General features: G+C 31.5%; 1 protein-coding gene across 2 annotated transcripts; it reads left to right on the top strand.

Annotated features, from left to right (window-relative positions):
- The first annotated feature begins 223 nt into the window (after nt 1–223).
- Nucleotides 224–5,498, top strand: LOC141664311 (uncharacterized). 2 transcript variants are annotated; one of them, XM_074470234.1, is made up of 4 exons: nt 224–350; nt 1,663–3,549; nt 3,660–4,511; nt 5,133–5,498. In XM_074470234.1, exons 2-4 carry the CDS (start codon nt 1,663–1,665, stop codon nt 5,160–5,162), a joined length of 2,769 nt encoding a protein of 922 aa, XP_074326335.1. In that variant the 5' UTR covers nt 224–350; the 3' UTR covers nt 5,163–5,498. The 2 variants fall into 2 exon arrangements, with proteins under 2 accessions (XP_074326335.1, XP_074326336.1); XM_074470235.1 differs by having other exon boundaries at nt 243–350; nt 1,660–3,549.
- Nucleotides 5,499–16,152: the final 10,654 nt, after the last annotated feature.

The following is a 16,152-nucleotide window of genomic DNA, read 5'->3' as shown; positions in this document are numbered from 1 at the left end:
CACAATTAATATGTAAAAATTACATAAAACACTAAATAGAATTTTTTTATTACAATAATAATTACTAATATATCTCAAAAACAATTACATAAAATGACGTTCAAAAAATTTAAAATCTTAATTTAAGCCGGATCAAAAATGGTGGTCTGGCATTTAATCCATGGAGCGGTGAATAACGAAATTACCAGAAAACAGAGGACAAAGTTTCACCAAATAAATAAATAAATAAATGAGGTGGTATATCTATCCTTCCTATTGTACATACATACATACATACATACAAACTGGTGCTCTCTCTGTGCAATACCTATTCATCTAATCGTCTTTCTGGTGCTTCATCCTCGTCACAGGTTCATTTCTCATACATCCTCTCTCTATATGCATATTTCATTTCTGTATTTTCTTAATTATATCTCAATTATATGCTTATTCAAGCTCCTTGTTTTGCAGTTTGTTTGTAAAGTTCCAATCTTTTTGTTCTTTATTTTCAAGTTTCAGTTTTATCATGTTTTGACACTGTTTATTAAATACCCATGTTGAATTTTGCTGTAATTTTTTGTTTTGTGTTGCTTTTTTTAATTTATTTGACATGGGTTGTGTGAATATAGAAGATTACGCTGATCTAGGGTTTTAATTTGTTAGCTGTCCATGGTTGATGATATTGTAGATCAGTATTTATGTTTTCTTGATCTGTTTCTTTATTGGGTTTAGTTAAATTTAGATACTTTACTGTTTGATTTATGTATTTAGTGGGTTTTAATTCTTTGTTGATTTTGGATATAAAGATTGGAACTTTCTTTATTGATTTGCGATTTAAGACTTGAGTGAATTTCATTTCTGTATTTTCATTATTTATATCTCAATTATATGCTATTTCAAGCTCTAGTTTTTATAGTTTGTTTGTAAAAGTTCTAATCTTTTTGTTCTTGATTTTTCAAGTTTCAATTTTTATCATGTTTTGACACTGTTTGCTAAAAACCCATGTTGAATTTGGCTGTGATTTTTTTTTGTTTTTTTGTTGTTTTTTTTCTATTTATTTGACATGGGTTTTGTAGATATTAGAAGGTTATGCTGATTTAGGGTTTTAATTTTTTTGCTGTTTATTGTTTTAGCACCTTGATGATGTGGTAGATCAGTATTTATGTTTTCTTGATCTGTGTCTATATTGGGTTGGTTAAATTTCGATACTTTACTGTTTGGTTTATATATTTAGTGGGTTTTGATTCTTTGCTGAATTTGGGTATAAGGATTGGAACATTCTTTATTGATTTGCGATTTACGACTTGAGTGAATTTCATTTTTATAAAGTGACATCAATAGGGGATTGAAGTAGTTGATCCGGTGTTGATTTTTGGATTTTCTTATTATGTGCACTTGATTATTGTGTTGATATGGTATTGATTCATAGCAAATTGCGTTATATGAAAGGTTAAAGTGACATAAATCTTCTATTTTGACAATCTTGTGAATCGTTAGTATCTTTTCTTACTAATTTTCACCTAATATATCTAGCTTGTAAGTTGAGGTCAAGTTGGAAATAACATGCTGTTGACATTAAATTTTGTTTGATGGGTTTGATATGGTTCCATAAATTGTAGTATGTAGACTGTTATTTGATTAACTTTGACTGAGTGTTAATTTTTTTATTTGATATGATAGCAGATGGTGAGGAATGACAAGTCTGGGTTCAAGCGTGGAAATGCTAGGAGAAAAGCACGATCAACAGATCAGGGTTCTGATGAGTCTGATGAAGATTTTATAATTTCTGAAGAAGAACTTGATTCGGATGAGTATTGTTCTTCTTTAGATCCAGATGAATCCGAGGAGGCTTTAGGGGAATTTGTATCTGAGGAAGAGGAGACGACAATAAAGGTGAAAAAGCCAACTAGATCTAAGACTCGTAAAACTGGTTCAGCTAAGAGGGGAAAACGGTTTATGAAGAGGCAGAAGAAGAAAGCGAGGTTTTCCAATAAACAAGACGATGATGAATTTACTGAGGGTGACGATGATGTAGAATTTATGCCAGATGAGTCTGATTATGTAGATTCTGAAGATGAAACTCCGGTAAGAAAGAAAAAAAGGGTTTCTTATAAAGAAGAGGATGATGATGGTGAAAACGAGGAGGAGGACGACATCAAGGGGGATGATCGTGAATTTACCCTGGATGATATTATTGTTGACGAGGAAGATGAGGATGATGACATGAAGGAGGATGATCATGAATTTACCCTGGATGATATTATTGCTGATGAGGATGATGACATCAAGCAAGATGATCGTGAATTTACCTTTGGTGGAACTTTTGTAGATGAAGAAGATGACACGTCGGTGCAAAAGAAAAAAAGGAAGGTGAGAAAGACTCGTTCACGGGGGAGAGATATTGTCGAAGGACGGAGAAGGGAAAAACAATTTAGGGTGATGAAAAAACCAAGATCAACATCTAACAAGAGAAGGGCAAACCGCAGGCTGGTGCGGAAAACTAGCTCTAGTGTTGCTGAAATTTCTAGGTTAGCAGAGATACCATGTTCAGACTCTGATGATGATTTTGCTTACAAGTTCTCAGTGGCTGAAGACTTGAGTAAGAGGATCCCCATTCAGAGACGAAGAAAATTAGTGGCAGATTCAGATTCAGATTTTATCTGCTCATCAGCTGATGATGTATGCACTAATCTTGAGGAAAAAAGGTTAGGTCAAAGGCTGGTCGGTGATACCAGCTCTGGTAATTTAGAAATTCCTAGTTTAGCTAGAGAACGAAGTTCTGGCCGGGGTGGAGAATTTGCAAACAAGAGCTTACTGCTGGAAGACAGGAGTAAGAAAATTCTTGGCCGGAGGAGGAAAAATTTTCTGCCATGTTCAGGTTCAGAGTCAGAATCAGAATTTTTAAGATTTGCATCATCTGATGAGGAGTACACTATTCCCAAGGAAGAAAAAGAGTATCACAGGCTGGTGGATCAATCCAGCTCAATTATTGTTCCAAATCATTGCTCAAGGAGAAAAACAAGTACTGGCTCTGATGGAGCAAACAAGAGCTTAGAGGTGGAAGAGACAAGTAAAAATATTCCTTCGCGGAGGAGAAAATATTTAGCCTGTTCGGATTCAGATTTCATATGCTCGGAATCGTCTGATTACGAGTACACTATATCTGAGGAAGAGAGAGAACATGCGGACGACGCTGATAAACCTGGCTATAGTTTGAAAACTAATTTGAGGAGTTCATCTTCCTTGAAGAAAATCAAGGAAGAGAAAGGCACGTGTAAAAAAAGAAAAAGGCCTGAAAGAAAAGGTAAGGAAAAAATGGAGGATATCGAAAAAGTTTTAAAGCAGGTTTGTGGGATATGTTTATCAGAAGAAGGAAAGAGAACCATACGAGGGACGCTAAATTGCTGCAGCCATTTTTTTTGCTTTGCGTGTATAATGGAGTGGTCTAAGATAGAATCTCGGTGTCCTTTATGCAAGCAAAGATTTGTGACCGTAAGTAAGCCTGCTGCATGGTCAGACTTGAAGTATGATTTGAGGGCTTTAGAAATCCAGATTCCTGAACGTGATCAGGTATGTAATTGCAATTTTAACTTCTTTTTTATGAGCAAAGTGCCAACCATTTTTTTGTATTAGTTTTATTCTTGTAGTTTTCCTGATTCGAAGAAAACATTACTCTGCAGGTATATCAACCATCTGAGGAAGAGCTTAGGGGATATCTTGATCCATATGACGGTGTGATATGTACTGAATGCCTGCAAGGCGGGGATGATGCTCTCATGTTACTATGTGATATATGTGACTCACCTGCACACACTTACTGTGTTGGTCTAGGGCGTGAAGTTCCTTCTGGTGATTGGTTTTGTGAAGGCTGTCGATTAGGTACTTCTAGTGCCCCACATATACATGGTCTGAACTCTGTGGTTGGTCAAAGGGAAAGTAACAACTTATCTGGAATGTCATCTCCTGTTCACAATGTTGGGGAACTAGATCTGAACTCATTATATGTGCCTGAAACACCACTTACCCAACAAGCTGGACCTTTTCCTATTCCAAGACGTTTTGGTAGTGAATATCAGGCTGCTTCTCCAACATATGGATCAGGAGCATTTACTGTATTTGATAGACGAAGGATACAGCGCCAGATACACAATCTTCTCAGCAACAGAAGGATCCACCCTAGCATTCAACCCGGAGGGATGCCATCTACAACTTCGGGAATTAGATTATTTGGCTCTCAAATTGATGGAGGTACAGGACTAACAATTCAGAGAACTTTAACACCAGAAACAAGAGCATCACAATATTCATCACACGAAAGGTTTCAGGATAATACCACTGGTGCACTGCCTGATATGAATGCTTCCTCTGCAAGATCCATTCAACCGAGTGAACCACGAGGACAAAATCATGAGCATGTAGGTGGTAGCATGTCATTCAATCCATTTAATTCAAGATTAGGTTACGATCACCTTCATCTCTGCAGTAGCAGATCTAATATCGATTCAGATGGCTCGTCTCATGCATTTAGAGAGGTAAGCCACTTTACCTTAGACAAGGGACAAGTGCAATAAATTGTTTAAAGTCACTTGAGAATTTTGTCTAGAGAAATTGAGTTAATAATTGTAATGGTATTTATGATTTCAGATTAGGTTTTGCATGACATAACACATAGTTAAAATTTTAGAATCAAGTTACATGAACAATGTGAAGTTGTGGCGAGTCAAGTACATGTCAAATCAGTGGTGGAAAGATAATTGGGACGGGGAAATAATCAAATATAATTTCCGCACTCCATCACTTGGTATAAGTGTATTAATATGTATATAATGATTATATGCAACGGCCAAGAATGGAATCATTTCTAAGGGAATGTGGTGCTGAATAAAGCCCTTTTTGATTTAACATCCCAGATTCCTCGGATGATTCAGCACAAACAGTGCCAGAAGATATTTAATCATCTCACCCATATTTAGCATGTACAAATATAGCCTTGTGCCGCTAGCTAGTGATAGCCTTTCCGCATGTGGATTAATACTCTAGTGTGTATCAGCACTTTAGCAGCATTGAATTCTGTTTACATATGATCTTAGTATAATATTTTCTTAAATACTTTATGATTGCTTAATGCTTATGGACTTGATACTTTGCTGCAGACCACAATACCTTCGAGGACATCACAATGAACACCAACCACACACCATCATTAAGCTGCATGGGCCATTGGTGCACAAATACAGGGCAAACAAAGTCTACCCTGTGAAGTGACCTTAACCTCCACCCATATTAAAAGATTGGAAGGTGAGCTGATGAGTTTAATTGGATGCTGCGGCTTGTTTCAGTTTATTGGTTCGGGTTGCAGCAGGAGAGATCATAACTCCTGGCTCAGGCATTTAGGATTAGATATTGATGCAGTAGATTAGTTGTCATACCATTGTTTCTGATTATTATTGCTACAAGAGAAGAGAATGTTTCATTATTATATTTGTTCGTATACATTAATTTAATTTGTTATCTGTTTCTCCCAAGGCGAAGGCAGCATTTTTTTAACATATTTTCTTTACTACCTAGTTATATAGTTTAAATGGTTCCACTCTGCACTCTGCTGAACATTATACCAAATTACCTTTCTGATTGAGAGATTATCTACTTTGAAGCAGTGAGTTTGTGTTGGTAGAGGTAATAGAAGTTTATATGTATACAACAGAGACGGACACTTCAGAATATGATTGAATTTGTGAAAATCTGTCCGCAAAGTTGGTTTGTCTTTGTCTTGGAATAGAAACAAGTGGATATTCCATATCTAGAAGCTGTTTTATTATATGTTGTGTTTTAACTTTTAAAGTACTGGTGGTTTGTATGATTGGATTGTAATATAGTTTGCTTGACCTGGCAAATGTGGAGTACAGCCATGTACTGCATCTTTATTTCTTTTTTCTAATTTTTTTTATTCACTGCATTAAGCATACGAATATTCTCATTCTAGTTTTTTGGATTCAAAATTTTGGGCATTGATTTGAATTTAAAGTATTAAATAAAGAATAATGTTGGGTGTACAAAATTAGTCAATAATAAAAATTACATATAGCAAACAAATTATTGGTGCAGTGATCAAGTTTCTGGTGTCATGTGGTGTTATGTACGTGTGTAATCTATACTATACTATAATAACCAGAACATCCCCCACTTTAATTTTTAAAAATAAAAATAAATATTGTTATATATATATGTTAAACAACCAAATTACTAAATATGGTCTCTTTATGCCGCTAGACTACGACTAAAATTTATCCTACTAAATTACGATCACGGCTTCTTCCTAATTCTTTTATTATTTTTATTATAAATTTATAATTATTATATATTTCTATAAATATTTTAAAGTTACTATATGTTTAAATAAATAAAATTTAAAATTATTTGAATATTAATGACCGTGCATCGTACGGGATTTAAGCTAGTTAGCAATAAAGAAAAAGTTGCACATAATATCGTAGTGCATGTTCTACAATTACTAGCTTAAAACCCGTGTGATGCACCGATCACACATATTTTTTGTAATATTATATATATATTTTTTAAAAATTGAATTCAAATCTTAATTTTTTTCATTTAAAATTTTAAATGATATGACTTCATAATAATTGTATTAGTATACGTATATGTTCATATAACTTTTTAGAGCATTTAAACTTTTTTAAAGTGGTAGCATTGGTAAGGGGAAATATTATTATAACGAAATTATTATTTTATTAAGGGTAACCTTGGTTCACGTGATTTGCAGACTATTACTTGAACCCGTAGGGTTTACCCAGTACGCACCCGAAGGGTAGCGGTTGCAGGTTACCTACGATAAAAAATAAAATATTATGTCTATATTATGTTGGGATCTTAAAAAATATTATTTTAGCATAGTGAAAAAGATAATATTACTAATTGAACGATATAGTTTTATTGATAATTTTATGTGTATTTTTAAAAAAATAATATTTATGTTATAATTAAAATTTAATTTTTTAGTTCAAATCAATAGGATACGAATTATACATAGTCAAATATTAATTTGATTTATATTGGATCAGTGGTTTACATTATTTTATTTTAGCCCGATGCCCGATACACCGACCAAATCAAACTAATTATTTTTAGTTTAGTTTTAATTGTTTTAAGGTCTGGATCAATAAGATAATTTTGTTTTAGACTGAATAATTAGTATATGGTTTTATTTTTGTTGGTCGAATTGTATTTTTATTTTAGTTTTGTGTTAGTCTGAAAAAATTGTATAATGTATTTTTTTTATCGTGGATAAATAAAATATATTATTTTGTTTATCCAAGTTCATTAGTATAAATTTTTTAGGAGGATTGATAGTATTATTATTTTATCTTAGCTCGATTCGCATGATATGTCAACTAAATCTTAATAATTATATTTAGTTTGCTTAAATTTAATTTAGCCCGAAGTAAAAAATTAGAATTATATAGAACTCGATATGAATTAAAATATAAATTGGTAGAAGAAGTTGAATTTAATATAAATTATAATGATATAGAGTTCCATATAAAATAGAATTGAAATTGGTAAAACAATTGAGGAAGTTGACTTTAATATCAATTAGAATTAGAGCTAGAATTGATCGACGCAATAATAATAATTAGAATTAGAATAATTAAGTAAGTGTAATTAAGTGATTTCAGCAGGTACCGACCGACTACCAAAACTTTTAATGTTTCATCTATTACAGTATAGTATAGATTTCCACGGTTTTCAATTATTCTTTCTCGAGATTAATTTATTTTTACTCTCATTTACTTTATTGTTAAAATTTTACTTTTCATAGAAGAGCTATCAATATCTCTGCTACTTCTTCCTCCGAAATATCAGGGTGATTGTTTTGAGTTTCGATCCGCACAGTGCAAGTTTCATCAGTTATTCTTATAGAATAAACGGAATGATGTGGAATTAATCACTAACAGTTTCATATATTTATTAAGCACAAAAAAATCATGAAACTGTTGTTGTGGTTTATGTTACTTGGAACATAGAAGGGATTCAGAATGTCCGACACGACACATATCCGAGTGTCGGATTCGGTAATTTCAAAAATTTAGGATACGGGGATATCGTTCAAATTTTGGACACGGAAAGGGAAACACGACAAATTTAAAATAATATATATATATATATATATATATTATATGTTAAAAATAAATAATAAATATGTTTTCAGTCATTTTTATTATTATTTAAAAAAAAATATGTAACACAATTTTTTAAATTAATATTCAAACAGTTCCTTTAGAAAGTAATATTATGATAGTAACACATTTAAATAAATATTACACAAATACATATATCGTCCTCTTTACTTTATTCTCCTTTTCATTTTTACTTTTCATCTCTTTCATTATTCATCTTCTTCTTCTCGATTTTTTATTTTTACTGTCATCTCATCTCTCCGCAGATGGATTATCTTCGACGAGTTTTGATTGTTCCGACGATGGAGATAAGTGTTGAATTTTGAATGGACGAATTAGCCCCGTATCACGCGTCGTGTCACGTGTCGTATCGGGTCGACACGGTTACGGTGGCCGAAATAGACGAGTCGGGGTAACTCAGGTTGTGGTGCACACGGACTTTTGTGCAAACGTATAAATGATGAATAAACAATTTTTACTTTAACACACCTAGTTTTAATTTTCCCCACATAATTCCAGTTTCAAAGAGGATGATGAACATATTTATCCATTCTTAAAAGAAAGTTACCTAAAATGTCTCAAACTAGATAAAAGGTCTCATATAGTCATATATATGCCCCATACGACATGACCTCTGTAACTTGAAAATATGCCTTCCCATCTTCCTAGTTTATTTCATGCGCTATATATGAAGGTTGAAGATGGTATCTAATCAAAATGTACCTTGTGTTTAGATAGTTTATTTTGTTATATCTCTTTCATTTCTATTCTGACATTAATTATTCTGCACTCTGCTGAACATTATACCAAGAATTTGTAAAATTTACCTTTACGATTGAGAGATTATCTATTTTGATGCAGTGAGTTTGTGTTGGTAGAGGTAATAGAAGTTTATATGTATACAAAGACAGACACATCAGAGTATGATTGAATTTGTGAAAATCTATCTGCAAAATTGGGTTGTCTTTGTCTTGGAAAAAAACAAGTGGATATTCCATATCTAGAAGTTGTTTAATTATATCTTGTGTTTTAAACTAGTGGTGGGTTGTAAACTTGTATGATTGGATTGTAATATCGTTTGCTTGACCTGGAAAATGTGGAGTACGGCCATGTACTGCATGTTTATTTCTTCTTTCTAATTTTTTTGTTCACAACATTAAGCATATGAATATTCTCATTCTACTTTTTTGGATTTAAAATTTTGGGCATTAATTTGAATTTTAAAGTATTAAATAAAGAATACGAGGATGTAAGTTCAGGTTCAAATATAAATTTTGGAATAAGAATTGGAATTGAAATTAGAGATAGTCATAGGATTATAGAAGATAGCAGAAGAGGTAATTCTTTTAAGTCATTTTATTGAATATGGTATGTTTGCATGCATAGAGTAAATTTAATAAGGGTTAATCATTATAGAACCTTATAATTGATTTAAAAATATGATTAGAAAGACCTTTTAGGTAGATTTTAGGAAATCTTTGCAAGTGATGGTGAATAAGCAAGTTTAGATTTAATGGTATGTTAGGATTATATTGTAGCTTCAGTCGGAGGTATTTTCCTGGTGAGGTACCTCGAATATGAAGTTTAGATTATGAACCTCTTTTTACCTTAGCATCTTTTAAAATAGGATTAATATCAAACTCGTTTATACCAAGTCAAGAACTTCGAATACACCTAGTTAGCTCTATCGAATTGTACAGAAACTCTTAATAGGATTATGGAAGGTGCTTTTATGTGTTAGAACATGAATACGGGCAGCCGTTATAGCCCGTTTAAAAAAATGAACAAAGTTAAAAAATTATTTTCATTTGGAAAATACAAGCTAAGTTAAAATATTTACATGAGAGTTCGAGATATTAGTTAGCATTTAATAGGTTATTTGTAAAGAAAAATAGTGTAGTATAAATTGTAACAAAGTCACAGGAGTGCATCTGTACCATAGAATGGAACCTCACAGTTTTTCTTATTTGGGCGTATAGCCAATAAATTATTGGTGTGGCGGTTAAACTCTTGGTGTCGGGTTCGTGTATAATTACTAACTAGCATAATAATTTGTGCGAGCCACGAGTCATTACCTAACTTTATATCGGAATGCGGCGTAATTTTTTTTTGAAAGTTCAATTTTTTTGATTAAAAAAATGAAGTAATAATCCCTAATTAAAATGTATAAAAAATAACACTGCATATAGTTTATACTCTATGATCATTTAGAATTCTAAGTCATAATTTTTTGTGTTATAATTATTACTCTTCTTCATGATTCTGGTGATAAAAATTATTATAATTATATGTGATCTCAAAATCAAATATGTTGTTATTTATTATAATGTGCGTAATTCAATATATATGAGTGTAAGGCGAAGAAAACTTGTTGTATATAATGTAGAAGATGTCCCAGCCTAATCACAAATTTCTCGAGTCGAATTGCTAGAAGAATGTTGTTAAATTTTTTTTTACAGTGTTTAGTTAACAAATATAGGTAAATTTATCATTCATACATGAGATATGTACTTTAGAATATGACATTGCGTGTGTGGTAATGTTGGTGTCACACCACATATTTTTTTTTAGTAGAGAGACTAAGGTAGCGTAATTTTGATCATTGTGGTTTTTCTCCTGAATGTTTTCGATTTTTTCATAAACAGATTTAGTAATCATATATATTTGCTTCCGGTACAAATTTTTCTATATTCGATAAAATTTTCATAAATATTTGTACTCAGATTTATAATGGTTTAATGTTATTATGAAAGAAATAATACAATAGTTTTTATGATAGGTATTATATTTAACATAAAATAGATCAAATCAACTCATATATTTTAGTGTGTATATTGGTTAAAGAGGGGATAACTATCCTCTTGGTCACATGTTCGAATCCCACGAGAGAAGAATTTATGATTATGTCTCCTGAGCCAGAGCCTGTCGCTTAATTACGGTTTACCTTGGTTCACGTGGTTTGCAGGCTATTGCGTGAGCCTGTAGGGTTTACCCAGTGCGCACCCGAAGGGTAGCGGCTGCGGGTTACCTACGATAAAAAATATGAAAATAATTCTATAAAATATGAAATAGTTTCATACTAAATTAAATAATTACAAAAAAGTTCAGTGTTTCATTCAAAAACTTTTAAATCCTCCTGTGATTTTAATTAAATGAAACAATATACAGTGTACATTTTGTTTGTAATTCAGATACTTTCTAAAATCATAAAGTGGATACATTTTTCAAATTACATTAACCGGTAGTTTTAAAAAAAAATTGTAGAAAATTTAACATCTTACTTCTGATTCCATATGAAATATAAATTAGAAATTAAACTTTGACCATTCACCTTTATTAGTAAATTCACATACACATAGTTTAAATTTTGATATTACTATATATTTTTTTAACAAAGTGGAATATAGTAAAAATGGTTAAGCACAATGCCTATAGCTTTACCCGATCGTGTGATAATGTTGACCAAACACTGAGTACTTTTCATAAATCGGGTAAAGTTCATGACAAATCACAATAAATCAATCTCAATTTTGATAAACAATATCTATTTACTTGGTCTTATTAAGGTCTCGAATACATCAATCCCTGTAAATGTAGGATATTACAAATACCTTATTTTATTGATACAATGTTCTCATTGATCCTATATATAAACTTTCTACATCTGAAAATTAAAAAATGCACATAAACTCGATCGAGTTTTGATACATTTGTGAAAAACGGTCATATTTTGTGTCTTTAATGGAGTACGCTAAGTTCAAAATAAGCTTAAATATATATATCTAAATAAAAAATTGAATATGTTTACGAATTGTAGGTTCACTTAACACTACTCCATTTATCCCATAATTGTTGAATTATATGGGTGGTCAATTTATATTATTTAAAATAATATTACATATAGTTTACAACAACACAATTTTATTAAATAAGCGGGCATTTAAAACTTTATTTATTTATTTTCCGTGTTAGTACGAATATAATTACTTGACATTATTAATTATTTCTTATATATAATATCATAAATTGTAATAAGACGGTTAGTTATTATTTACTAAATATGTGTTATGTTTTAATTTTTTTCGTATAATAACTATCTTAATATGTTAAATAATGATCAAAATTATTATCTTGATTTCAAATTTAATTATTTGAAAATATATAGGTAACTAAATCAATACGTATATGAAAGGGAAAAAAGTGACTAAAAATATAATTTCATGAATTGCAATAAGAAATTTTAATTGTACTATTTAGCGGCACATATATATTAAGTGCTTGAATAAAATTATGAAAGACACAGTGGTGTAGTGGTATTGTGGTGTGAGAATTGACGATTAGATTATGGTTCGATTCCCGCCAACAACACTTTTTTAATTATAGTAGATACATGGGCAAATCTGTAATTTTACGTGAATAATGTGACTCACTAATTTTATAACTATGTTGGCCTATTATATATAGAAAGATAAAAGAAAAGTCGCACATAATGTCGCTGTGCATGTTTTACAATTATTTGCGGGTTTTTAATTATTCTTTCTCGAGATTAGTTTTTTTTACTCTCATTTACTTTTCAAAGTTTAGCTATCAATATCTCTGTTACTACTTCCTCCGGAATATCAGGGTGATTGTTTTGAGTTTTGATCTGCACATTAAAAGTTTCATCAGTCATTCTGAGAGAATAAATGGAATGATGTGGAACTAATCACTGTAAGTTTCATTTATTTATTAAGCACAAAAAAAAATCCATGGAACTGTTGTAGTTGTGGTTAAGTTACTTGGACTCGGTTCAGGGCGTCTCACACTACAAATATCCGAGTGTCGGATTCGGTAATCTCGAAAATTCAGGACACGGGGACATCGTTCAAATTTTGGACACAGATACGGGGACACGACAAATTTTAAATTATTTATATATTTTTTATATGCTAAAAATAAATAAAAAATATATTTTTCAGTCATTTTTATTATTATTTTGAGAAAAAAATATGTAATACAATTTTTTAAATTAATAAATCAAACAGTTCATTCGGAAAGTAATATACCATAACGTGATAGTAACATATTTATATAATTGTTACACAAATACATATATCATCATTTTTATCCTTTATTCTCCTTTTTGTTTTTACTTTTCATTTTTTTAATTATCCTACTTCTTCCCGATCTTTAATCTCTACGGTCATCTCATCTCTCCGCAAATGACTTATCTCCGGCGAGTTTCGATTGCTACAACGATTTTCGACTTTTCCAATGATAAAGATAAGTGTTGAATTTTCAATGGACGATTCCGCCCCATATCCCGCATCGTGTCCAGTGTTGTGTCGGGTCGACACGTGTAGGGTGGCCGGTATAGGCGAGTCGGGATAACTTAGGTTGTGGTGCATACGAACTTTTGTGCAAACGTAAAAATAATTAAAAAAACAATTTTTGCTTCAACATACCTAGTTTCAATTTTTCCCACATAATTTCAGTTTCAAAGAGGGTGATGACCATTTTTACCCATTCTTAAAAGAAAGTTACCTAAAATGTCTCAAACCATATAAAAGATCTCATATAGTCATATATATGCCCCACAAGACATGACAAATATTTTTTAATATCAACGAGATACACCAAATCGACCTCCACAACTTGAGAATACGCTTTACCATCTTCCTAGTCTATTTGATGCGCTATATATGGAGGTTGAAGATCGGTATCTAATCAAAATGTACATTGTGGTTATATAGTTTACTTTGTTATATCTCTTTCATTTCTATTCTGATATTTATTATTTTGTTGATTTTTTGGTACTTCTTTCATATATAAACGTTCTATTATCTAAAATATTCGAGAACATCTTTACATATGCCCTTTTAGTTAAATGATAATTTTTTTTAAATGAAATAACTTCGTTCGTACTCGTATTGTATTTCGATATAATCATTAATATGGAAGTTTTATTCTGAAAAAAGATTAAAAAGAAGAAATATGTAAACCAATAAATTCTCATGAAAATCGGGGTCATTTGTCTCGAGTAATTTTGGAATAAGGGGGTTCCTTCATTTTAACCCCAACTCCATATTTGGTCGAGATTGTTGTTCAAAATCCATCCCATATATGAGTTTTTCATATCCAATGGAGACAGGTATAATTAATCAATTTTTTCTATTATTTTCTTATTTATTTAAAAAATTACATGTAAATATTTTATACAAAGATAAATAAATTAATAAAAAAAATACTCTCACATTCGTGGTATATAATTTTAAAAGTATAAGCCTGCTTAAGTTTGACTTTTTTAGTACACGTTACTAATTTACATTTTGACGAATTTAAAAATTAAGTTTGATTTGCTCAATGAGTAAATAGAACACCCTTCCGAATTATTAATATTGTTACATGAATCGTAAATGCATGAATGTGTTGTACCACACAGAAGACCTGGCTCCCTAATGAAATGTTTAACCGATCCATTCCTAATCGACCGAATCGGTACAAAAGTTATAAAATTGGAAAACCACGGAAACATGACTTATTTGAATAACACACTGATCTACCAATTATAGAAGTAGGATTTTCGGCAAGCAATAAGAACTTAAATAACACAATTCAAGTGTACCATCTTCTTTATCGTTTCGAGGTAAATGTGCGGGAGGAAAAGAATATGGTGGAGGGATCTGAATCGGACCTAAAAGGGAATGACATAAAAAGTCTTTTTCAAAATCTAACATTAAGGGTGTTAAGACGATATATGAGAGCAACAAAGAAAAACTTGTGATTGGTGTGGAGGGAAAGATCTGATTATGATATAGTGAAAGAAAGAGTCATCTCATTTCCTTATTTCTTCGTTTTTTCTAATTCATTCACTTCAAGACTGGTTTTGAACGCTGCATAACATCATCTTCTACCAAACTTAACATTCACACCCTTTCTTTGAACCTTATTCAATGATTAAACTTAAAGGCATGAATATAGTGCTATTTGATGAGTAACTGAGAACAAAGGAGAGGGATATGGAAAAATGAAGTAATGAAAGAGGAAGTCATTGCTTGTAGTAACGACTTATCACGATTCATTGGTTCATATAAAATCCATATCCTGGGTGTATAAGAAACATTATTTTCACTAAGCGTATATAATAAAATAGAGTGAACTGGTCCACTCCAAAACTAATGAGGTACTAACCAAAAACCGATTCCTCTATGAACTGCAGAAGATAGTAGAGCATCATACGGCTCACCAACTTCACTTGCCTCTATGGGGGCTTTTTCCAGGCAGCTTCAGATCACTTACAAGACACGACCCTACGAAAAAAGTGGTTGGGTTATGATTATTTTCGTTGTGCAAGACATGCATGTATAATAAAAAGACTAAGTCATATTGACAGCCCTAAGATTAAGTTGTATGATAATCAATATTTGTATTCTGTTAGGAAATGAATAACACACAGATGAGGGTGTTGGGTTTCGAGCACATAAACGCAACGGAAACAGTAATTAAAAACGTAAAAAATCAGAATTTTCAAAACCCACCGCAGGATCCATGCGAAAAAACATATATTTAATTCGTAGATCAGATTATTTACCTTAAGAAGCTTTACCAATTGGTTGACTAATGGAGATCAAAAGCTTGTTCAATCACCATGCATCCCGCTCTCGCAATCTACGCTCTATCGGTATTCACACGAATGCTTGAACTCAAGGATTGGATATGTACTAGCACAAACCCGTTTCTTCTTACTCTCTCCATCTTCTCTCTGGGCGGCTAGGGTTGTAGTAAAAGTCTTGCACCACCAAAAAAATCAGCCACACAAGAGATATTATATAGAGAGTAGAAAAATGAATTATAACTCTTAACTAATTAGGAGTTATTATTAATTCAAAATTCCTATTTGTATTATAATTAAGTATCACTTAATTATTTAACAAATAAATTTCATAATTAATATTAGTAAATTTGAATATCATTATTTATCTAATTAATTAAGTCAAAC

This window comes from Apium graveolens, chromosome 6 (genome assembly GCF_009905375.1).
Source record: "Apium graveolens cultivar Ventura chromosome 6, ASM990537v1, whole genome shotgun sequence".
Classification (NCBI taxonomy): Eukaryota; Viridiplantae; Streptophyta; class Magnoliopsida; order Apiales; family Apiaceae; genus Apium; species Apium graveolens.
The sequence above is the reverse complement of the archived record's forward strand: the minus strand, read 5'-3'. Positions and strand labels throughout refer to the sequence as shown.